General features: G+C 47.6%; 1 protein-coding gene across 8 annotated transcripts in view; it reads left to right on the top strand.

Moving 5' to 3' along the window:
* Positions 1–24,386, top strand: part of STAT6 (signal transducer and activator of transcription 6) — a 206,826-nt gene that overhangs the window by 170,692 nt on the left and 11,748 nt on the right. For 6 of the 8 annotated variants that reach the window (XM_075591487.1, XM_075591486.1, XM_075591488.1 and 3 more), the window contains 2 exons: positions 12,832–12,936; positions 22,250–22,354. In XM_075591487.1, coding sequence (XP_075447602.1) covers positions 12,832–12,936; positions 22,250–22,354 — 210 coding nt within the window. The remainder of the gene's footprint in view (positions 1–12,831; positions 12,937–22,249; positions 22,355–24,386) is intronic. The other 2 variants (XM_075591491.1, XM_075591490.1) reach the window with 1 other exon arrangement.

The following is a 24,386-nucleotide window of genomic DNA, read 5'->3' as shown; positions in this document are numbered from 1 at the left end:
GATGGCACGATGGAGCGACAGTGTTACCAAAATCCTTGTAGTCACTAGAATGTGATTTTTGCAGAGACGGTCTCACCATCTGACCGCCTATAAGCCAATCAGATAGCTTCTACTGCACTCAATCAGACTGTATAGTTAATAACCAATCAGAGTGTAGGACAACAGTACATGCTGACACCTAGTGATTTACAACGTGGTTTTAAGTGTGTGTTGTGTGTGTGTGTGCCTCTGTGTCTGTGTGTGTGTCTATGTGCCTCTGTGTCTGTGTTCCTCTTTGTCTGTGTGTATATGTGTGCCCCTAAGCACTATGAGGCTTGTAGCCCCTGCGGAACCTCTGTCTATGGGCCGCCGGGTGCGCGCTGTACACTGCGCGTGCGCAACCCTGTCATTGCGAGCGCTAGTCTCCTGACCCTTACAGAGACCACCGCATCTCCGTATGCGCTAACATACCGCTGCTGCGCGCGCACCTCCAAGATGGCGGCACCCTTGAGAGGGACCCACCGGAGCTCCCGGCGATCCTGTTGCCAGTTTCATTCCCCCACAACCTCCCATGAGTCAGCGGAGGTAAGGGAAATACAACACAAACCCTGGGAACCGGGGGGGACCTGGCTACATCCTCCCCCTGGGGAAAACATCAACGGCCCCGCTTGGATGACAGCGTTACACACATGTATATAATAAAAATGTAGGGTATACTTCGTACAACTTAACACATTACTCTAAACAATGTTATACAGTTCAGCAAACATGTTAATAATGGAGGCCAGCTTAGCTTTAGCCGGTGGCTGAGACTTATAGTGGGGTGCCCCTAATTGATCATAAGCCACACTAGTGGGTGGATGCCTCACTCTTTGACTTGACGAGTCTCGGTCTCAGTCTCTGTAGCTTCTTCAACTAAGAGAGGTTCTGGGGCTTGAGGCCCCGTCTCTCGGGTAACAGATGAATCAACTGGAACAGAGTCTCTGTTAGGTACAAAGCTGGGGCTGCTGGGGTTGAGAGGACGGCTTGCTGAAGCCGCGTTTGAAGGTACCTGGGGCTCAGGCCCATTACCCGGTGCTCCTTCGGGAGGTGCCCACCAGTCTCTGGTTTGGTTAGCTGCAGTTTCATTTCCAGATTCAGAGTCGCTCTCTCCGTCATAGGGCTAAGACTGTCCATAGATTCTTCGGGCTCAGAGTTGTTTTCTACAGTCTCTGGTTCTGAGCCTATATCACCCACTTGTGGTATGAGAAACAAATGGTTGTGATGCCAAACCTTTACCCTGCCATTGATATCACGTATACGATACACAGGGAGGCCTGTCATTTGGGACTTCAAAATATCCTTCTCTCCATCGGTCGGCCAACTTATGCTTGCCAGGAACCACCAAGTTGCGTAAAAGAACTGCGTCTCCAGGCTGTAAGTCCCAATAGCGAACTTTATGATCGTACCTCCGCTTGTTATTGGCATTTAACTGGGCCGTGGCCCTTTCGGCTAGCTGGTAAGCGTGGTGCAGACTATCTTGTAGTCACTTCACAAAGCGGTAGTGCGCCACATTGGGTACCTCATCGGTAGATACCCGGAGGCGGATGTCTACTGGCAGTCGAGCTTCTCTGCCAAATGTCATAAAGTAAGGTGTGTACCCCGTCGATTCATGCTGAGTACAATTATATGTGTGCGCCAGCGTTTCGACGTGCTTACTCCATTCTCCCTTTTCTGACCCCTTTAGTGTGCCTAACATATCCAATAATGTTCTATTAAATCTTTCAGGAAGACCATCTCCTTCAGGGTGAGAAGGAGTAGTCCTGTACTTTTGGATGTTTAGTAGCTTGAGACGTTCCTTAATTAGCTTGCTCTCAAAGTCATACCCTGGTCAGAGTGCATTCTGTTTGGCAGACCATAGTCCACAAAATATTTTTCCCACAGTACCTTGGCTACTGTGATAGCTTTCTGATCTTGGTTGGAAATGCTTGGGAGAATCGTGTGTAATGATCAGTCACTACCAGCACATTGCCTATGCCAATGGAGTCGGGCTCGATACACAAAAAGTCCATGCATACTAGATCCATACTAGATCCAGGGGGCCTGAGCTTTTTAGATGACCCATTGGGGTTGCACGAGTGGGCAGTGTCTTTCTCTGGAACACCGCAAACATTTTCGACAATGCCGCTCCACCATGACCCTCATTCGGGGCCAAAAGAATCTGTCCCGTACTAAACCGAAGGTTTTGTCTATCCCCAAATGTCCATGGTCATCGTGTGAGGATCTTAGGACATGGTACTGCATACTTAGGGGCAGGAACAGCTGTTGTCGGTTCGGGTGATTGTGTTAGGGGACGACCCGATAAAGGAGACCACGATCAATCTCAAACTTGTCCCAATCCCGCATCAGAATGGTGACGGTATTAGCGGGGGCCCGCTTTACTAATTGATTGATGTAAAGAGGAGAGGGCTCCACTTAGGTTCCGATCGTGTTCACCACTGCAATCTCAACCAAGGAAGCAAGCATTAATAGCATCCCCTGTGTGGTGGCTTACAAAACATTTAGGGAACATCATAAGAGCACCATAATGTTGAATACAATTTTTTTCGACATGTTTTTTAAGAAATGTACACTTTCCATATAACATACATTAAATAAGCTTAGGATTTAAAGGCACCTGTGATAAAAAAAAATTTAATTTCTTATTTTCAGCAGTAGATGTTGGTGCATGCCTTTTTCACTCAGTACTTCTACTTAAAAAAGTGGCAGTCACTTTACAATATAAGAAAATGTTATCGCTGTTGAAGATTGATTATACAATCAAAACATTGGAAAATTAAGATTTATATATAATATTACTAGATGTGGTGTTGTGCTACAAAGGACTCGGTAATGCATAGAAGAAAACTAAGAGAAAGAAAGTATTTCGTGCTGCACTGTAGAAGCCCCCCCAAAAAAGTGAAAAGATCAACAAAAAGTTGAAATGTAACCTTTAAATCGATTTACATTAAAACAATGAGATTACAGAAAACAACAAATAACCCTCAATCAAAATATTAAGATCAATTAAAATAGGTGTAACGGGTATTCCCCCACCCAATCGCAGATTCTACTGTGTGAGTGCAGGAAACATATATTGTTACTCAGGTGTGGTGCATTACCTGTTGGCTCACAGGAGGGCTGAGCTTCCGCCACGGGGAACCTGGGGTAATTATACTAGGGGTGATCACTTACAACATCTTCTCGGTACAGCGCCTCCACCTGCGATGGCTCCCACCAGAGGGGGAGTGGTTCCTCGCAGGACAATCACAATAATACCATACACAGTGCTTTATATAACTAAGGACTTTACTAACGAATAATAATGATAACCTGTGTCTCTCTCACGGTGAGACACTAACAGTGACGTCTCGCAGGACGATTCCCAAACACTAGGTGATCCCACCCAGTGTCCCAAGAACCCCACCCAATGTCCCGTACTCCTACAGAGATAGTCAATGGGTGACTGCGCAGTCACTAAGAACCTCTAGGCCTGTTGGTGCACATGTGATGGTATAATACCTGCCGAGCACTCCGGTGCTCGGGTCAGCAACAAACTTCTCAAAGGGTCAGACGTGTGATGAATCCGTCTGATCCAACCGAACTCCTTGCACGTGCGGACCCCGACGTGGGTCCGAACCGCTTCACAGGAACCGCAGCGTCTGCTGTGTCCCTATCTATATAAATGGTACTAACGTGACAGGAACCCTAACCTAGGGCCTGTCCCTGTAGTACAGCAACCTGTAGTGGCTTGGGGAACTCCTAGGGCCTGCAGGGGTAATGACCTGTCCCACTCCCCTAACTACCCAAGTCCCTTCGGTAAGTGATCTGGAATGGACTAGAGTACTCTTCCATGCAGTACTTGGGCGTCTACCTACTGTTGGCTAGCCTAGTGCAGATCCTCTCCAGAATTCCTGCTCTCAGTTACCAGTTTATCCCTTCAGGCATCCTACCCCTAGCGCTACCTCAAGGTGACTAGAACAGCTATAGCCCTTCTCCAGACCCACTACTCTCTGACTAGTCCCAGCGCCTACAGCAGCAAGCTGTAGCTCACTGAAGGTTGGCAGTCAACGTGCTGCGCAACAAGGTGCCTGCCTGTCAGACCTCACAGCACTGACAGCCGTGACTCTGACAATGCAGCACTACACTAAGGGCAGCGTCCCTATCTTGGGCCTCCCTCAGCAATTACCCACTAACCTAATGGGGAGTTGGGGCCTACCTGGGGTGTAGGTACCTATATGGGGCAGAAGCTGCACTCGCTCCCCGCACCCTACTTCCCTACAGCTCCCTGACTCCAACTCTCTGTAACCTTCCTTTCCCAGCTCCCACTACTGTAAGTGGCAGGGTCCCTAACCCGAGGGATGCCCCTGGCAACACTCACCTTACTGGGGAGCTGAGCTATCTCGAGCCCTGGGGGTGCTGGCCTAGTACAGGGAGTCCCTGACTCCTGTACCCTACCTCCTTCCCTGGGCTGCTCCGGTCTCTGACTGAGCTAACGTGCTGCAAGCCCGCCAAATGTATCTCTTTGCCCAGGGGTCTCCTAAGCCCTATTGGCTCCCTGGTGTCACATGGGGCTCGCAAAGGCTCTTGGGATATGTAGTCCCAGCTCAGAGCCTTCCCTGGTAGGCTAGGGGTTCGCGGGCTTTTCCCTACCTTCACTGCGCTTGCGCAAGCTTTCCCGGGCTGCCTCGACCTTCCCTCAGCTTTCCCTGCTCTCGCGCGAGCTATCCCTGTCTCGGGGGCTTTCCCTGCGCCTACGTGTCCCTGCGCAGGCGCAACGCTGTCTTCAATGGCGGCGCCCTGCCTCACCGGCCGCCGGGACCTTAGAGACGCGATCGCGGCCTTAGCAACCGCCCGATCGCGTCCCCGGCAACCGGCCGCAGGCAGGAGAAGCCGCGCTGCTCCCTGCTCCAGCCCCCACCCTTGGAAGCAGCCGTCGGGTCTGTCGGCACCCGCGACCGAGCTGCTCAAGGGGAGGGGGGTCTCCAGGAGCCACGGGAGCTCCAGGCTACACTCTCCCCCTGGTGAAACTCCAACGACCTCGCTTGGATGGCAGACATAACCTGGTACACAGTTATACAATGAAAATGCAGGGCATATGTACAACCTATCACTGGTGACTTTAGACATCAGGTTACAATACAGTTCACATACCATACCCGAGGCCAGCTGAGCGTCAGCTGTTTGCTGAGACCATTCGTGGGGTGCCCCTAACTGATCAAGTGGGGGTACCTCACTTTTGCGTCCTTGAGCCTCCCCCAGAAAAATTTCTTGAAGAGCACACCGGAGGGCAACAGTCACTGGTTCCTCGCTACTTCCTCCCCCTGGTGGAAGGAGTAGCACCATGTCTCTGAAGCAGACCTTTACCCGGTCACCCGCGGCATGGATGCGGTAGACCAGGAGGCCAGGACCCTTTCCCCGGTCCACTACTTGGCGAATGGCACGCTCCCTTTTGGGCTTAAGGGAGGCAATTTTTACTAAATCCCTCGCCACACAGTCCTTGTCCCTACGTACTTGCGAGGCTTCCGCTGGGAAGCGAGCAATGGACAATGTCTCTTTCCTCAAAGTCTCTGTTTCACCTGGCAGGGGGTAAGGGGTAGATACCTTACCACTGTGGTGATTCACGGTAGCCAACAGGTTCTCGGGGACGCTGTCAGTTCCCACCTCGGCTGTATCGGGACCTGTCCCCGGCACTTCTGGGACAGTCCACTTACTGGCTTGAAACTCGGGAGCGTTGGATCCCGGTCCTGGGACCATTTGAGTCGGAGCGCACGGGCTCACACTCGGTTCAGGAGCCGTAACTCTGACCTTTTTCACGGCCACCTCCATCGGAGCCTGTGGGGGGCAAGGGGGTTCCTTACCACTCTGCTGGCTTGCAATGGTTTTCTCTTCTTGTGGAACACTGTCAGGTATCTGCGGTGCTTCACCTGATAGCACGACAGAGCTGACTGTTCTCTTCAACTGAACGGTAGGTGGTAGATACTGGTCCTCTCGCACGGCTGGACAGCTTTCTTCTAGGGGGGACACCTCCCCCTGTGATTCCTCTGTCTCACTGCTGGGGTGGTTCGCCGGTAGGCGCATCGCCACCGATGGTTCGTCCTTTTCCGTAGCTGGCTGGGCCTCAGTTCTTCCCGCTTGGTTGCAACAGGGAACCAGGGCAGCCTTGTCTGTCAGCTCCTCCACCTCCGTGGTTGAGGTAGAGCAAGTAACAGCATCTTCATCTCTGTGTTCTGCCATCTGAGATTCCTGCTTGGGATCTGGGACTGTAGACTGCAGCAGCACAGGCTTTAGAAACTGTGCTCCGCAACAAGCACACTTGGGACCCCAGGTCGGTTTGCCACCTGGGAAGTCACACTGGTCACAAACACATCGTATACACCCCTCGTCCTCCACCACAGCCACCCGATATTCTATTGGTAGCCTAAAATGGTTAAAGTCCATACCACCAGATAGACTCAAGTCCTTTTGTAGGCACGGGCACACCAGAAAGGATATTTTCCCTCCTTTAGACCGCCATGCTCCATATAAATGAGGGTGTATTTCTCTGCATTCTGTACTGTTTTTAATGGGAACAGCAGTTGCTGATGGTTGTTCACTTTGCTTGCTCCCCCTGGTGGAATGTAAAGGAGGGGCTCGCTCTATCACTGAGTCACTCACATTGCAGGGGCGGAGCTCTGGTTTTCCCGCCAGTCCCGGACGGATTTCTGCAACACAATTTGGTGCAGGCTTGCAGACAGCAGCACATGTGCTCTCCTGCTTTGGCGGGAGACGCCATTTTAGGTGTGACTCCCTTGATGAGGGAGCCTCCATTTTGATCACAGTTCTGGTAATCTCACTAAGGCTCTCTGAGTATGCAAGAGGGTAGCCTTCTGGTGGGGCCCCTGGGAAATGTAAGGTCGGAGGGACATTTTCCCGGCATATTTCCTGATCCGTTACTAGCCATAGTCTACAACACTGGTCAGTGGGGTCGTACCGGTGCTCTATCCTCTTCCACCCTTGGTCTATGCCCAGGAGTCTCCCTAGGGCCTCACAAATTTCCCTCAACTTCACGGCACTACTGGGAACATCCCCTACTACTAGCACATGTCGCGGGGATACTTCTGTCCTCTTGGTTCGTTCGTGGGCCTCATGGTTTGCGGGCCCAAACATGGTGGAAAATATAAATTGGACAATTTGGAAAAAATGAAAACAGGGCACCCCAGGTCTATCTCAGCAGCGCCTCCAAATGTAACGGGTATTCCCCCACCCAATCGCAGATTCTACTGTGTGAGTGCAGGAAACATATATTGTTACTCAGGTGTGGTGCATTACCTGTTGGCTCACAGGAGGGCTGAGCTTCCGCCACGGGGAACCTGGGGTAATTATACTAGGGGTGATCACTTACAACATCTTCTCGGTACAGCGCCTCCACCTGCGATGGCTCCCACCAGAGGGGGAGTGGTTCCTCGCAGGACAATCACAATAATACCATACACAGTGCTTTATATAACTAAGGACTTTACTAACGAATAATAATGATAACCTGTGTCTCTCTCACGGTGAGACACTAACAGTGACGTCTCGCAGGACGATTCCCAAACACTAGGTGATCCCACCCAGTGTCCCAAGAACCCCACCCAATGTCCCGTACTCCTACAGAGATAGTCAATGGGTGACTGCGCAGTCACTAAGAACCTCTAGGCCTGTTGGTGCACATGTGATGGTATAATACCTGCCGAGCACTCCGGTGCTCGGGTCAGCAACAAACTTCTCAAAGGGTCAGACGTGTGATGAATCCGTCTGATCCAACCGAACTCCTTGCACGTGCGGACCCCGACGTGGGTCCGAACCGCTTCACAGGAACCGCAGCGTCTGCTGTGTCCCTATCTATATAAATGGTACTAACGTGACAGGAACCCTAACCTAGGGCCTGTCCCTGTAGTACAGCAACCTGTAGTGGCTTGGGGAACTCCTAGGGCCTGCAGGGGTAATGACCTGTCCCACTCCCCTAACTACCCAAGTCCCTTCGGTAAGTGATCTGGAATGGACTAGAGTACTCTTCCATGCAGTACTTGGGCGTCTACCTACTGTTGGCTAGCCTAGTGCAGATCCTCTCCAGAATTCCTGCTCTCAGTTACCAGTTTATCCCTTCAGGCATCCTACCCCTAGCGCTACCTCAAGGTGACTAGAACAGCTATAGCCCTTCTCCAGACCCACTACTCTCTGACTAGTCCCAGCGCCTACAGCAGCAAGCTGTAGCTCACTGAAGGTTGGCAGTCAACGTGCTGCGCAACAAGGTGCCTGCCTGTCAGACCTCACAGCACTGACAGCCGTGACTCTGACAATGCAGCACTACACTAAGGGCAGCGTCCCTATCTTGGGCCTCCCTCAGCAATTACCCACTAACCTAATGGGGAGTTGGGGCCTACCTGGGGTGTAGGTACCTATATGGGGCAGAAGCTGCACTCGCTCCCCGCACCCTACTTCCCTACAGCTCCCTGACTCCAACTCTCTGTAACCTTCCTTTCCCAGCTCCCACTACTGTAAGTGGCAGGGTCCCTAACCCGAGGGATGCCCCTGGCAACACTCACCTTACTGGGGAGCTGAGCTATCTCGAGCCCTGGGGGTGCTGGCCTAGTACAGGGAGTCCCTGACTCCTGTACCCTACCTCCTTCCCTGGGCTGCTCCGGTCTCTGACTGAGCTAACGTGCTGCAAGCCCGCCAAATGTATCTCTTTGCCCAGGGGTCTCCTAAGCCCTATTGGCTCCCTGGTGTCACATGGGGCTCGCAAAGGCTCTTGGGATATGTAGTCCCAGCTCAGAGCCTTCCCTGGTAGGCTAGGGGTTCGCGGGCTTTTCCCTACCTTCACTGCGCTTGCGCAAGCTTTCCCGGGCTGCCTCGACCTTCCCTCAGCTTTCCCTGCTCTCGCGCGAGCTATCCCTGTCTCGGGGGCTTTCCCTGCGCCTACGTGTCCCTGCGCAGGCGCAACGCTGTCTTCAATGGCGGCGCCCTGCCTCACCGGCCGCCGGGACCTTAGAGACGCGATCGCGGCCTTAGCAACCGCCCGATCGCGTCCCCGGCAACCGGCCGCAGGCAGGAGAAGCCGCGCTGCTCCCTGCTCCAGCCCCCACCCTTGGAAGCAGCCGTCGGGTCTGTCGGCACCCGCGACCGAGCTGCTCAAGGGGAGGGGGGTCTCCAGGAGCCACGGGAGCTCCAGGCTACATAGGCAACGGAGGGGATGGAGTATATACAGTACTAAACATAGTAGCCTGACCCTACTGATTGGTTGATTGCATTTAAGTATCTACCAATAGAAATAATATACTATGTAGAGGTCTAGTAGAGGAAATTAACTACTAGACAGAAGGTAAAAATTGCACTAAATGTTAGGCGAAGAAAACCTCTCAATCACCAAGAATCTGTATGAAGGCTCCATTGGTATGCTCTTCCTTCTTATAGCCATTCTAGGCCTCCTGCAGGATTGCCACGCTCTGTGTGGGCTCTGTGCCACTACCCAGATGAAACTGATTGGCGAAATGCACGTTAGGGCAGGGGGGCGCAAACTTCTTGGGCTGCGCCACCCTGCCCTGGAGCCGAAGTATTTGCGCCCCCCTCTCCCAATGACTTGGCGTCAAATGACGTCGCAGGTCCTGTGACATCACATCACATGACCCCACGGCGTCATTTGACGCCGCATTGTCATGGCGATGCGTTGCTGAAGACCCGCAGAGAACAGGTAAGTGAGTTACAGTGGCCTCACACCTCCGGCATTTCATTTAAATGCCCTGGGGAAGAGCGCAGGGCCTCTTTAACTGCCCGCGCCCCCCCCCCACTCCCACAAATTCTCCCGCCCCCCAGATCGCGAACCGCTGCGTTAGGGTGATGAACGCGTGACGTCACCACGGGTGTTTGTACTGAGTCTAGGCACAGAGCCCACACAGTGCACTGTGTGGATCACAAGAGAGAACAGCCCTTTTCTCGGCATGCCGCGAAAACATGCCTGAGACTTGTCCTCCAACTTATTGAGGTTGGGGACGAGAGGAGTTTGAGGGGGTTGCCGTGGCTTTTGTCCCACGCAAAGATCCAGAGAACTGGGGGTGAAAGGTGGGCGGGGCTCTCCAGTCTGCAATAACCCCTCCATGAAGGTGTGTGAGAGAAATGGCATCTTTAAACTCCTGGATCAGGCAGCGAGGGACACGGGCCATAGACAGACCCCTATGGTGCATGAGCACTTCTGCCTCTACCCAGTCCCATCCCCCGTCAGTGGAAGGGTTGGTAACTGTTTCACTTTTCATGGCTTCTCCTTGTAAAATAATTCACTCTACTTATCGATTTGCACACTATAAACCTGCAAGCATTTTTCTAAAGGAATATATTGTTTTTCTTGCAGAGAGAAAAAATAGATAGACTTGTATTTCCCAGTGAAAGAACGCCATGTATGTTATATTGACGGGAGCAGAATGAGAGATAGCTAGCTGATTATGTCAAAGTGTGAGAAGACCAGAGTGAAACATAAATATTTAAATCACAGCAAGAGAGGAGCTGAATAACAGACAACATAAATAGTGGTACATTGAAAGAAAAGCAGGGAAAAGACGAATAGATACAACTGTGTTGTGAGCTTTTGCTAGCAGATGACCTACCCACTGTCTGCTGTCTACCAGTGTGTATGTTTTCTTACCAGGAATGCAGCTAGCACAAAACTTAAGGGCTGTTATATAGTGTGTGCGGCCGTGCGCGCGCGCGTGCCCTTGTGAAGGCGCGTGCTTGTGCCGCACACGTTTTGTGTATATACTGTGCGCGACTATGTGTATGCATGTGTATGCATGTGTGTGTGTGTGTGTGTGTGTATGTATGTGTGTGTGTATGTATGTGTGTGTACTGTATGTATGTATGTATGTATGTATGTATGTATGTATGTGTGTGTGTGTTTTAAAAATAAATAAATCCTGAAATAATTTTTTTAATACGTTGTACATACATGTACATACATACATACATACACACATACACATACACACACATATACACTCATATACACTCATATACTTACATTTTCAGCGGCGGTAGCAGCGCGATTTCTTTCTTTTTTTCTTCTTTCCCCCTGTCGGCTGGTTCTACTCTCCTTACCGTGCGCGCGCGGCGCCATTAAAGAAAGGCTGACTAACGTCAGTCAACTAAAATTCCGCGCGCACGCACGGCACTATAGAACGGGCCTAATGCCCGGGCCATAGGCGTGTGGGGAGAGCGGAGGCGCGCTAACGCTGAGGCTCGCCTGCTTCAGTCAGCGCGATTGCACGGACTTGCAGGCGAGCCAGCGTGCGCGGGGGGAGCCGGGGGGAGGTGGTTGGAGGCGGGGCAGTGACGTCGCTGGGCCAATCGCCCGCGACGCACTGATGTCAATGTCACGGCGCCGACGTCATGGCGCCGTGACGTTGACGCCGTGACGTTGACGCTGCTGTGCTGTGATTGGACGTTTTCAGCCGACAGCACGCTGAAAAACAGCTTGGCGCTCGGCTGAAACCTCCAACTCTTCAGCACGCCTGCGGACGCTCGCGTGAGCCCCCTCTCAAGGCATCCTAATTGAGGATGCAGGGGCTCAGCGCGGAGCGTCCGCACGCCTCAGCACGGCCTGTCCATCTATGGATGCAGCCTAACACTACAGCAGCATGGGCTGCGAAGCAGAATGATTTCTCCCAGCCAACACCCAACAGAAACATGCCGTAAGGAGCACAACACTACAGACAGCTTTACCTTTCTCTCCTCCTGTCTGTCTGTTTCTGTTTCTCTCTCAGTAGCACGCTCTCCCATGCTTCCTTTTGTGCCATGCTCCAGGCGCTCTCTCTCATCTTTACTTTTCACTGTCCCAGGTCTTTCTCATGTCCAACTGCGCATGTCTGGATCAGAGAAACTCCTGAAGTTCTTCAAACAACTTTATTAGTGGTACACACAAGGGCTAACACCGCAATCTCCCCCTCTACGCGTTTCACCCTCACAGGTAGGGCTTCGTCTTGGAGTGGGGAGAAGCGGAAGCTGCCACATTAAATACAGAAAAAAGCGCGCGAAAAACGCATAAAATATGCGTTTTTCGCGCGCTTTTTTCTGTATTTAATGTGGCAGCTTCCGCTTCTCCCCACTCCAAGACGAAGCCCTACCTGTGAGGGTGAAACGCGTAGAGGGGGAGATTGCGGTGTTAGCCCTTGTGTGTACCACTAATAAAGTTGTTTGAAGAACTTCAGGAGTTTCTCTGATCCAGACATGCGCAGTTGCGCCGAATCCACCATTGTTTCCAGCCTACACTAAAGACGGTGGCACGCAGGAGCAGCCGAGGGAGCAGACCCCAGACCAGAGTGCAGGTGAGGTAAGGCATCTATATTCCCCCTGCACCGGTTGTTATTGAGGCGAAACGGAGCTCCCCCGTGTGATGCCCCAGTGTCTGACGCATTCAGAACACTGCCCTGCACACGGAAGCGCAGGACAGACACTTTGACACTTTCTCATGTCCAGCCATTACACCTTAATGGTCATCACCTATTTCTAGCACTATTTGTAATTTCTTCTTCTCATTCACTCTCTACTAGTGCCTCTTCATGTTGTCTTTCTCTACTACTGATCTTCTGCTTCTTTCAGCTATTCTGCGTAGCTCCTCTTTTTCACCCTATTCAGTATCTCTGTTTCCTCTTTAGTCTCTCCAGATCCCCTCACCCCTGCATCTCTCTTCATATCACCTGTGTCTTTAATTCCTGATCTCCTCTATCTTTCTCCTCAGTCTCGCAATCCAGACCTTTCTTTATTTGTGCATATTTGGTTTATTGTGCTTTGTGAGTAGAGTGTTTGTATTTGTCTTCATTTCAGGTCTCCCAACATCCCTTTATCACCGGCTGGTAGCTCCCCATTCTACCTAAGCCAAGATACAATACCAGACAATTCATTGGTGTCATCAGTGCCCGGACACCACTGGTGAGTTTCACATTGTGCCCTTTTGCAGGATGAGGGTTTTATTATAGAATCCCTTATTTAGCAGACATGTTATCTTCTATTTATATATAGTCGTAGGTAAGCATAAATGTACACATATGTTTTATAGATATATTTATTGATTTTTATATGGTGCTGGCAGTGTGCGCTATACTCTACACATACTTCATGCTCACTCGCAGGACAATTAGCCAGGCATACATTCCTGATAGAGCAATATTTATCTACTTGGGCAGGTCTGACGGTCGCCATAACATTAGAGGATTATCTTTGCGGGGTCCCTGCTTCTGAATGGGAGCCCCACAATGTTAATCTTCTAACCGAAGCTGCAGAAATAACTTGCACTACAGCAGCAGCAGCAGCGCCCCATCTCTCTCCGTCACAGCAGCCAGAAGCAGTCAGAATCCGTCTCACCGGCTCCGTTCAGTAATACATAGTTACATTGTTACATTGTTACATAGTAGATGAGGTTGAAAAAAGACATGCGTCCATCAAGTTCAACCTATGCTAAATTTAGACAACAGATACTTTATCCTATATCTATACTCACAGTATATTGATCCAGAGGAAGGCAAACAAAAAAAAGCAGCGAAATATCATCCAATGATATCTCATAAGGAGAAAAATTAATTCCTTCCTGACTCCAAGAATTGGCAAATTACTCCCTGAATCAACATCCTTCACATGTTTACTTATTTGGTATATCCCTGAATACTTTTCCTTCCTAAAAAGACGTCCAACCTTTTTTTGAAGATATCTATTGTATCTGCCATCACAGTCTCCATGGGTAATGAATTCCACATTTTAACTGCCCTTACTGTAAAGAACCCTTTCCTTTGTTGCTGGTGAAATCTCCTTTCCTCCAACCTTAAGGGATTACCCTGAGTCCTTAGTACTGCCCTTGGGATAAATAGTTCTTTTGAAAGCTCTTTGTACTCTCCACGAATATATTTGTATATAGTTATCATATCCCCCCTTATATACCTCTTTTCTAATGTAAATAAATCTAATTTAGCTAGTTTCCCCTCATAAGTTAGATTGTCCATCCCCTTTGTTAATTTGGTGGCTCTTCTCTGCACTCTCTCTAGTTCCATAATGTCTTTTCTAAGGAGTGGTGCCCAAAATGTACTCCATATTCAAGGTGTGGTCTTACTAATGCTTGATAAAAGGGCATAATTATGTTTACTTCCCTTCCATCCATTGCCTGTTTAATGCAAGATAAGATCTTGTTTGCCTTTGCAACTACTTTGGGCGCTAGTGCTAAGCTTGCTGTCTACAAGCACTCCTAAATCCTTCTCAATCAAGGATTTCCCTAATTTATCCCCATTTAATTTGTAAGTTGCCTGTTTATTCTTGCATCCCAAATGCATAACCTTACATTTATCTGTATTAAACCTCATCTGCCATTTACCTACCCAAGTTTCCAGTCTCTCCAAGTCCTTCTGGAGAGAAATTACCTTACACAATTTAGTGTCATCAGCAAAGATCGGGACTCGCTCTCGATGCCAACCATAAGGTCATTAATAAACAAGTTAAAAATCAGGGGTCCCAGTACCGATCCCAGAGGTACTCCACTCATGACTTTAGCCCAACCTGAAAAAGTTCACCTTATGATAACCCTCTGTTGTCTATCCTTCAACCAGTTTTCAATCCAGGTGCATATATTTTGACTGAGTCCAATTTTCTTTATTTATACACCAACCTCTTGTGTTGAACAGTATCAAAAGCCTTTACAAAATCTAAGAAGACCACACCAACTGCATTACCCTGGTCTAAATTTCCACTTACCTCCTCAAAGAAACAAATAAGGTTAGTTTGGCATGATCTATCCTTCATAAATCCATGCTGACTATTACTAATAATTTTGTTTTCCATTATGTATTCTTGAATATTATCCCGTATTAAACCTTCAAGTAGCTTCCTCTATTGAACTTGGGCTTACAGGTCTGTAATTCCCCGGTTGAGATCTAGCTCCCTTTTTACATATAGGCACCACATCTTCTTTACGCCAATCTTGTGGTACGGAGCCTGTGAAAATGGAGTCCTTGAATATTAAATGCAATGGGTTGGCTATTACTGAACTTAACTCTTTGAGAACTTTTGGATGTATGCCATCGGGGCCAGGTGCCTTATTTACTTTCATTTCATCAAGCCGCCCCAGAACTTCTTCCTCAGTTAACCAATTGTTCATTATAGATAAAAAAAAAAACAATAAACAGTACAACAAATGTGTAAAATTGTGATGTTAAAACTAATAGTGAGTGTATATAACAACCTGATAGATTGATATAGTAAAAAGTGCACTAATAAGGTTTTAAGGGAACACAAACTTGTATTCCTAAAAGTGAAATAGAATACAAAAACCTTTAACAATCAAGGAGAGTCTGCAGCTTGTTAGAATGGACGGCCCAATCATCACACGCAGCACATGTAAAAGAGAAAAAGAACAAAGCGCACGACTCTCATAGCGTAAAAAAGTAATTATATTGTGACAATAATAATGTGTAAATGATTGCACGTACAAGAAAGACTAATCATATAAGCAGGGCATGTTTAGGGTACATGTTACCACTCTGGAAGATGGAGACTTGCTTTGTGGAGCTCCTTCAGCATACACTGCTCCTGATCCAGTATATTAAATAGCAGCAGGGGTAGTCAAACAACGCTAGCAAGTATTGTCCGTAACACAGTACCCAATAAAGGTTATATTGAAGAGACAAATGGAAACAAATCTCTCCTGATCCGTTTCAGCTCAAAGCCCGTAAAGGAACAGCAAAGTTTCTGACTCGCCACACTCACAGGCCAGGACTCTGACGTCACCTCAACACGCCGTAGGTCCACAACGGGCCCCCCAGTGATCAGTGAAGTAAACGAAAGTCCCAATAATCTGCCTGCCCATCTCACACTGAAAGGGTCCTATATTTTCTTTTCTCATTTTTTTGTTATTAAGGTACTTACAGAACATTTTAGGGTTTATCTTAGTTTCTATTCCAATGCTTTTTTCATTATCCATTTTTGCTAATTTGATTGCCCTTTTGCAATATTTTACCTCCACTGCTAATCAAGGTCTCTACATTTTCATCATTCCCTTCATAAACATCTTCCCTTATGTAGCACCTGTTCTCCCCCATTACCGGATGTCACGGGAGATCAATGCTTTTAATACTAAAATACCTGGATCCTTTGATTGAACAAAGCGTGAGATAAAATAAATTGTGATTTATTTACACGAGAATGAGACACAGCATGATTTACAAAATAACACGAATAAACACTTACTGGAATGGGGCAAAACAAAATAAAATGTCCACGGAACGAAATCCAAAGAAATCAATTCTCTAGGCATCAATTCCCATAAGCGGTGTTGCTGCACAAAAAGAGCCATGTAACCGTCCTTGGCTAGGGGCGCTGCTTGCAGCCCCTGTTTCTCCGCCGAAAGGAATATTTTTGTTCTGTCCTTGCAAGATTAGTTCTCCAATCCTTAGTTCTAACGAACTTTTGAAGCAGGGTGCAATCCTTAGTTATGATGTTATTACCTTTGCACCACATGCTGTAGCTCAGATGAATCTTGTTACATGATGGAACTAACTTCTGACTGGCTGCACAGGACTTTTTAAAAACACCAGACTTTTTAAAAACACCAAAGGCCTACCTATATCATGTGTAGCCAATCTTTTGTGTGGGAGCCAATCATCCCACCTATAGCAGAGTTCTGCCAGTCTCTACAGAACCTGGCAGAGAGCTTCAGTATAGCAACTGAGCATTTTCGATAAATGCCATGTTTACCCATTTGTCATGCTTGCCCCATGCTGCTCAGCGCCTGAAAGTCTGCCATTTGCCAGGATGCTTATTGAGATTCTCTTCCTTCATCTCTCTTTGCTTACAAAAGGTTTAACACGTCCATATCCTGGCTACCCCAATGGTTAACACCATCATCTCCTGGCCTTTGAAGCTGGTAGGTGGAGTAGCTCCCTATGCAAATGGATTTTTATCCATACTAAATAACTTCCTTACCGTAATAAAAATATAACCCTTGGGGATTGTTAAAAACCATTTTCTTTTCCCCTTATTCAGAAAAACATTGTTACAATAACCCATACATTTAAAACATGATATGATCCTTGCCACCTTATCCCGGTGGGAGACACACAGACAATTCTAACAAATTTACAGGCTTGCAGCCAGCAGTGGGCTGCAGAGCTGACCCTCTACATTTTAATTTAACCCCTACCGCTCTCTCCACCTTATATCTGGTGAGAAAGGTACAGAACCCCTCACTGGGTTCTGGAATTCGGGCATATCCCAGGATCTGTACTGTAACCCAGTCCCCTGCCCGGTCTTAGTGCTCTGGTTTGTGCTGAAGCAGGGGGATTTGGCGGTGAGCTGCAAACTGCGTTCTAGGGAGGATTTTATCCGGTGGTCTGTGTTACTCATGTCCTCAGGAATCTGGAGAGATTCCTGAGTGCGTTTCTGGATACCCGCAACATTGGCCCCCTTCTACCCAAACACACCCTGACAACATTTTACCATAAAATCACCCCTGAGACTCACACCTTGCAGATCTCCGCTGGCCAGCACTCTTGGAACAGTACAGTTACATGCCACAATTGGGCTGCAGAGCTGACACTTTATATTTACCCACTATGACTCAGGGGACCCTATTACATGGCTTATACAGTTGATACATGGTATTAATCTCGCCCCTTATCCCTGGGGGGAGAGACACAGGCATTTTGAATACATTTGAAGTATTATTACCCTGGTTGGGTTGCAGAGCTGACATTCTACAATTCCCAATCTCGTTCAGGGACACCCAGCTGGGCCAAATACCTTTATTAATGGCCTGGGTACCCCTTCACCATCACACCGGAGATCTGGCTACTACATGGGTGTACTCTGGTGCTGTTAGCTCATCTGCAGTCTTACAGGTCTGAGGGCTCCGCAGATGGTGTATGGGAGCAGCAACAGGACAGGCTTTTACTCCTTAGGGTGCAGTGCCTCCATCCCATGAGGATCCTGGCAGAGGCACAATAGTCCACACAGGCAACTCTCTTCTCCAAATAACACACAGTATTGTTGGTACAACTGGATCTTTATTCAGCCGACAGATGGTCATCCTCCACATTCCCTTGAGCAGACCGCAGGGGCTTGAGGCCCCAAGAGTCCCTCCTCAATTCCTTCACCCCCTGATGAGGCAAAGGGAATTAATCCCACTCCACTGAGGGAGGGGAGACACACACCAACAATCACCACACAATTTGGTGGGATTCCTGCTTTTATATCCTGGGGAGGGGCTTGTAACCCTGCCTCATAACTGGGCAGGTCCAGGTATTGACAGGCATTACACCATCTGCATGTGACCCAGTCAGTACCCTCCCCAGGTATGACACTCCAAACTGCCGGTTAGGCCTGGATATGGCAACATTGTAACCATCCAGGCTGCAACTGCAGGAGTTTAACCCCAACATTTCCTATTCCTATCAGGACTTATAGTGTTGAGGCAGTGGAAAGGCTATATCCAGGGGCACTAGGCTACACTTATAATAGGTTTTAGATCTGCTTTAACATATAAGCATACTTCACCTCCTCTTCCATTTGCTTGATCCTTCCGAAAAAGGGAATAACCCTTCTAATTAACTACCCAGTCATGAATTTCATTCCACCAATCCTATTTCCTCATCTATGCTATTTAGTTTATCTGTTTCATTCCCCACCCCCTCCATCTTTGTTTAAAATCTCCTCCAACCTTTTTAACATTCTCCCCCCTAGCACAGAAGATCACTCTTCATTGAGGTGCAATCTGTCCCTAGCATAAAGATTGCACCTCTCAGAAAAGGAATCCCAGTGCTCTAAAAAACCCAAACTCTCCTTCTTTCACCACTTTCTTAGTCATGCATTAACCTCCCTAATCTCTGACTGTCTCCCTGGGGTAGCGCATGACACTGGTAGTATTTCAGAAAATACTACTTTGGAGGTCCTTGCCTTAAGCTTTTGGCCTAGATCCCTGAAATAATTTTTTCGACCCTCCATCTTTCTCTAACTTTGTCATTGGTGCCAACGTGTACCAAGACAGCCCGGTCACTCCCAGCCCCCCCCCCCCTCCCCAACAATCTGTCTACCCGATCTGCAATGTGCCGAACCCACGCACCCGGGAGACAACAAACTGTTCGGTTCATGCAGTCATGGCAACAGATTGCCCTATCTACCTTTCTAATAATGGAATATTATTGGGGGTTTTTTATAATGGAATCCCCTACCACCACAACCTTTCTAAGTATCTGAGCATCCTGAGTCCCCTCTGTGCTGGAGGAACTATTCCCCTGGCTGCTAGAGAATCAGTCTCCCCCAGCCTTGCCATTTCTGCCCCCACACTCCCAATATCTTCACTCAATATAGCAAATCTATTGGGATGGGTCAGCTCAGAACTGGCCTGCCTCTTCCTCTTCTAACTGTTACCCAGCTATTTACCTGCTCCTCACTAACAGCGCCACCATCTGCACCACTGGTCGAAGCAAGGGCCTGCTCAGTGAGCACTAAACTCCTTTCAAGATTGTCAATGTCCCTCAATATTGCAAGTTTCCTCTTCAGATCAGCAATCACTGACTCTAATGAGACCACCTGCTCACACTTCTCACAGCGGTATGCTCCTTGGAACAGCTGCTCCAAGTGTACATACGTGTGGCAAGATGTGCATTGAGTGGCAATCTCAATCCTGCTCATTATTGCAACTATGAAGTTTATAAGTACTAACAATAAACTGTACTACACTATATTACTATACCTTGTTTAACCCCTTCCTTGTTCAAACTCCTTCTGGTTCTAACTGCACACTTAATACAACCAGCACTTGAAATCAACCTGTCACACAGATCAGTACACGCAAGCTCAGAATTAGTTTAAATAGGGACACCCACCAGGTGTGTTAGTTTAGAAATCAACTAACCACACCCACAACCTGGTGTGTTTGGTTAGCAATCAACTAACCACACACACTGCTGGGCTCAGGCAGGCGAAGAAAAAAAAGTTACAGGCTTTCAATTACCACACACTCTGAAAATAAATTAACCCACTGCACACTCCCCAAATTCAGCCACCCCTGTTAGTATACACTAGTATACACAGCACTTCACTTTCCTTCTGGTTCTAACTGCACACTACAACCAGCACTTGAAATCAACCAGTCACACAGATCAGTACACGCAAGTTCGTGTTTAGCCATATCCATATTCGGGCATCTACACGTCATCCAGGTTGACTGAACAGAGCAGGAGAGACTGCTTCTCAATGCTGCTTCTGAGACAGAGAGAGACAGGCTGCTCATGCCATAGTGCAAATTAGTTTCTGTAGTTTCAGTAAGAAGATTAACACAGCGGGGGCCCATTCAGAGGCAGGGACCCTCGCAGAGTTAATCCATACTGTTTCAGGGCTGCGGGTGGGGGAGTGCTGGCATAGTGGACATTTTAATTTAGGGATTGCGGCTAAAATAAAAGTTGCACGGCACTGCCTTAGGGTTGCAGAAGACAGACTTGTAGTAGCAATCACCTGGTCAGAATCGGCAGTCATTGATGTAAAGAGGAGAGGGCTCCACTTAGGTTCCGATCGTGTTCACCACTGCAATCTCAACCAAGGAAGCAAGCATTAATAGCATCCCCTGTGTGGTGGATTACAAAACATTTAGGGAACATCATAAGAGCACCATAATGTTGAATACAATTTTTTTCGACATGTTTTTTAAGAAATGTACACTTTCCATATAACATACATTAAATAAACTTAGGATTTAAAGGCACCTGTGATAAAAAAAAAAAATTTAATTTCTTATTTTCAGCAGTAGATGTTGGTGCATGCCTTTTTCACTCAGTACTTCTACTTAAAAAAGTGGCAGTCACTTTACAATATAAGAAAATGTTATCGCTTTTGAAGATTGATTATACAATCAAAACATTGGAAAATTAAGATATATATATATATATATATATATATATATATATATATATATATATATATATATATATTACTAGATATTACTAGATGTGGTGTTGTGCTACTAAGGACTTGGTAATGCATAGAAGAAAAACTAGAGAAAGAAAGTATTTAGTGCTGCACTGTAGAAGCCACAAATAAAAGTGATAGGACCAACCAAAAGATTACAGAAAACCACAAATAATCCTAAATCAAAATACTTGGCCCTATTAAAATAGGCGGCGGATGGGATGGAGTATATACTAAACATAGTAGCCTGACCCTACTGATTGGTTGATTGTATTTTAAGTATACCAATAGAAATAATATATTATGTAGAGGTCTAGTAGAGGAAATGAACTACTGGACAGAAGGTAACAATTGCACTAAATGTTAGGTGAAGAAAACCTCTCAATCACCAATAATCTGTATGAATGGTCCATTGGTATACTCTTCCTTCTTATAGCCATTCTAGGAATCCTGCAGGACTGCCACGCTCTGTGTGGACTCTGTGCTTCTACCCAGATAAAACCGATCTTGCAAAATGAGCGTTAGGGTGATGAAAGCGTGACGTCCCCACGGGTGTTTGTACTGAGTCTAGGCACAGAGCCCACCCAGTGCACTGTATGGAGCACAAGAGAGTACAGCCCTTTCCTCGGCATGCCGCGGAAACATGCCTGGGACTTGTCCTCCAACCTGTTGAGGTTGGGGATGAGAGGAGATTGAGGGGGTTGCTGTGGCATTTGTCCCACGCAAATATCCGGAGAACTGGGGGTGAAAGGTGGGCGGGGCTCTCCAGTCTGCAATAACCCCTCCATGAGAGTGCGTGAGTGAAGTGGCATCTTTAAACTCCTGAATCAGACTGCGAGGGACACAGGCCATAGACAGACCCCTATGGTGCATTAGCACTTCTGCCTCTACCCAGTCCCATCCCCGTCGGTGGAAGGGTAGATAACTGTTTCGCTTTTCATGGCTTCTCCTTGTAATATAATTCACTCTACTTATCGATTTGCACACTATAAACCTGCAAGCATTTTTCTAAAGAAATATATTGTTTTTCTTGCAAAGAGAAAAAAGAGATAGATTTGTATTTCCCAGTGAAAGAACGCCATGTTTGTTAAATCGACGAGAGTAGAATGAGAGATAGTATATCTGTTTCCTCTTTAGTCCATCCAGATCCCCTCACCCCTGCATCTCTCTTCATATCACCTGTCTTTAATTCCTGGTCTCCTCTATCTTTCTCCTCAGTCTCGCAATCCAGACCTTTTTTACTTGTGCATATTTGGTTTATGGTGCGTTGTGAGTAGAGTGTTTGTATTTGTCTTCATTCCAGGTCTCCCAACTTCCGCTCACCATCGGCTGCCAGCTCCCCATTCTGCCCAAGCCAAGATACAATACCAGACGATTCATTGGTGCCATCAGTGCCCGGATACCACTGGTGAGTTTCAAATGGTGCCCTTTTGCAGGACGAGAAGCCTTGTAGGGTTTTAGTATATAATCCCTTTATTCAGCAGACATGTTATCTTTTATTTATATATAGTCGTAGTTAAGCATAAATGTACACATATGTTTTATAGATATATTTATTGATTTTTATATGGTGCTGGCAGTGTGCGCTATACTCTACGCATACTTCATGCTCGCTCGCAGGACAATTAGCCAGGTGTACATTCCTGATAGAGCAATTTTTATCTACTTGGGCAGTGGTGTGCGACCCCCTTTGGGGTCATTGGCACATTTCTGAAGGTCACCAAAACATTAGAGGATTATCTTTACGGGGTCCCTGCTTCTGAATGGGAGCCCCACAACGTTAGTCTTCTGACTGAAGCTACAGAAACATACTTGCACTAGAGCAGCAGCAGCGCCCCATCTCTCTCTGTCACAGCAGCCAGAAGCAGTCAGAATCAGTCTCTCCGCCTCCTGTCAACTGGATGATGCCGTAGATGCCCGAATATGGGCATATGCATATTCACACATCCATATTTGGGCATCTACGACGTCATCCAGGCTGGCTGAACAGAGCCAGAGAGACTGCTTCTGATTGCTGCTTCTGAGACAGAGAGAGACAGGCTGCTCATGCCATAGTGCAAATTAGTTTCTGTAGTTTCAGTAAGAAGATTAACACTGCGGGGGCCCCATTCAGAAGCAGGGACCCTCGCAGAGTTAATCCTTACTGTTTTCAGGGCTGCGGGTGGGGGAGTGCTCGCGTAGTAGACATTTTAATTTAGGGGTTACGGCTAAAAAAAAAAGTTGCATGGCACTACCTTAGGCCGTGCATATACCAGCGGGAGCCGGGCGCGATGCGTGCGCCGCAGGAACAAATGAATGTAACCTAATGCAGTTACCTACAGTTCATGCGTGGCACGAGCGCTGCAGAGCGACCGCGCAAGCTTCTCCCAAACAGATTTTCATCTTTGCTTTTGGCGCGTGAGCGGTTCAGCCAATGAGGGTGATCCGCTCACGGCCACGCCTCCGGTTTCCTCCTGCCTGCAGTGCAGGTTTCGGGCGTGCACATCGCCCTAGTCACATCACAAGGGCGTGCACGCACTCTCACGGATCGGGTATAATCAAGGCCTTAGGGTTGCAGAAGACAGGCTTGTAGTAGCAATCACCTGGTAAGAACCGGCACTCATTGATGTAAAGAGGAGATGGCTCCACTGCAATCTCAACCAGGGAAGCAAGCATTAATAGCATCCCCTGTGTGGTGGCTTACAAAACATTTAAGGAACATCATAAGAGCACAATACTGTTGAATACAATTTTTTTCGACATGTTTTTTTAAGAAATTCACACTTTCCATATAACATACATTAAATAAGCTTAGGATTTAATAGCACTTGTGATATTTTTTTATTTTCATTTCTTATTTTCAGCAGTAGATGTTGGGGCATGCCTTTTTCACTCAGTACCTCTACTAAAAAAAAGTGTCCGTTACTTTACAATATAAGAAAATGGTATCCCTGTTGAAGATTGATTATACAATGAAAACATTGGAAAATTACGATTTATATATAAAATACTGTGTTTCTACCCTGATGAAGCTGATTGGCAAAATGCGCCTTAGAGTGATGAACACGTGACGTCACTTCGGGTATTTGTGTGAGTCTAGGCACAGAGCCCACACAGTGCACTGTGTGGAGGACAAGAGTGTACAGCCCTTTTCTCGGCATGCTGCGGAAACATGCCTGTTACATGTAATCTAACCTGGTGAGGTTGGGGATGAGGGGAGCCTGATGGGGTTGCCGTGGCTTTTGTCCCACGCAAATATCCGGAGAGCTGGGGGTGAAATGTGGGCAAGGCTCTCCGGTCTGCAATAACGCCTCCATGAGGGTGCGTGAGTTGAGGGAAATTGCATTTTTAAACTCCCGGATCAGACGGCGAGTAGTCCAGGAGTTCCCCGACTCCTGTCACTCGCGCCATGATTACTTGGTCTCGGATATAGGGACGAATCCAACATCCGAGCACCCACT

The sequence above is a fragment of the Ascaphus truei genome, chromosome 3 (genome assembly GCF_040206685.1).
Source record: "Ascaphus truei isolate aAscTru1 chromosome 3, aAscTru1.hap1, whole genome shotgun sequence".
NCBI lineage: Eukaryota > Metazoa > Chordata > Amphibia > Anura > Ascaphidae > Ascaphus > Ascaphus truei.
The sequence above is the reverse complement of the archived record's forward strand: the minus strand, read 5'-3'. Positions and strand labels throughout refer to the sequence as shown.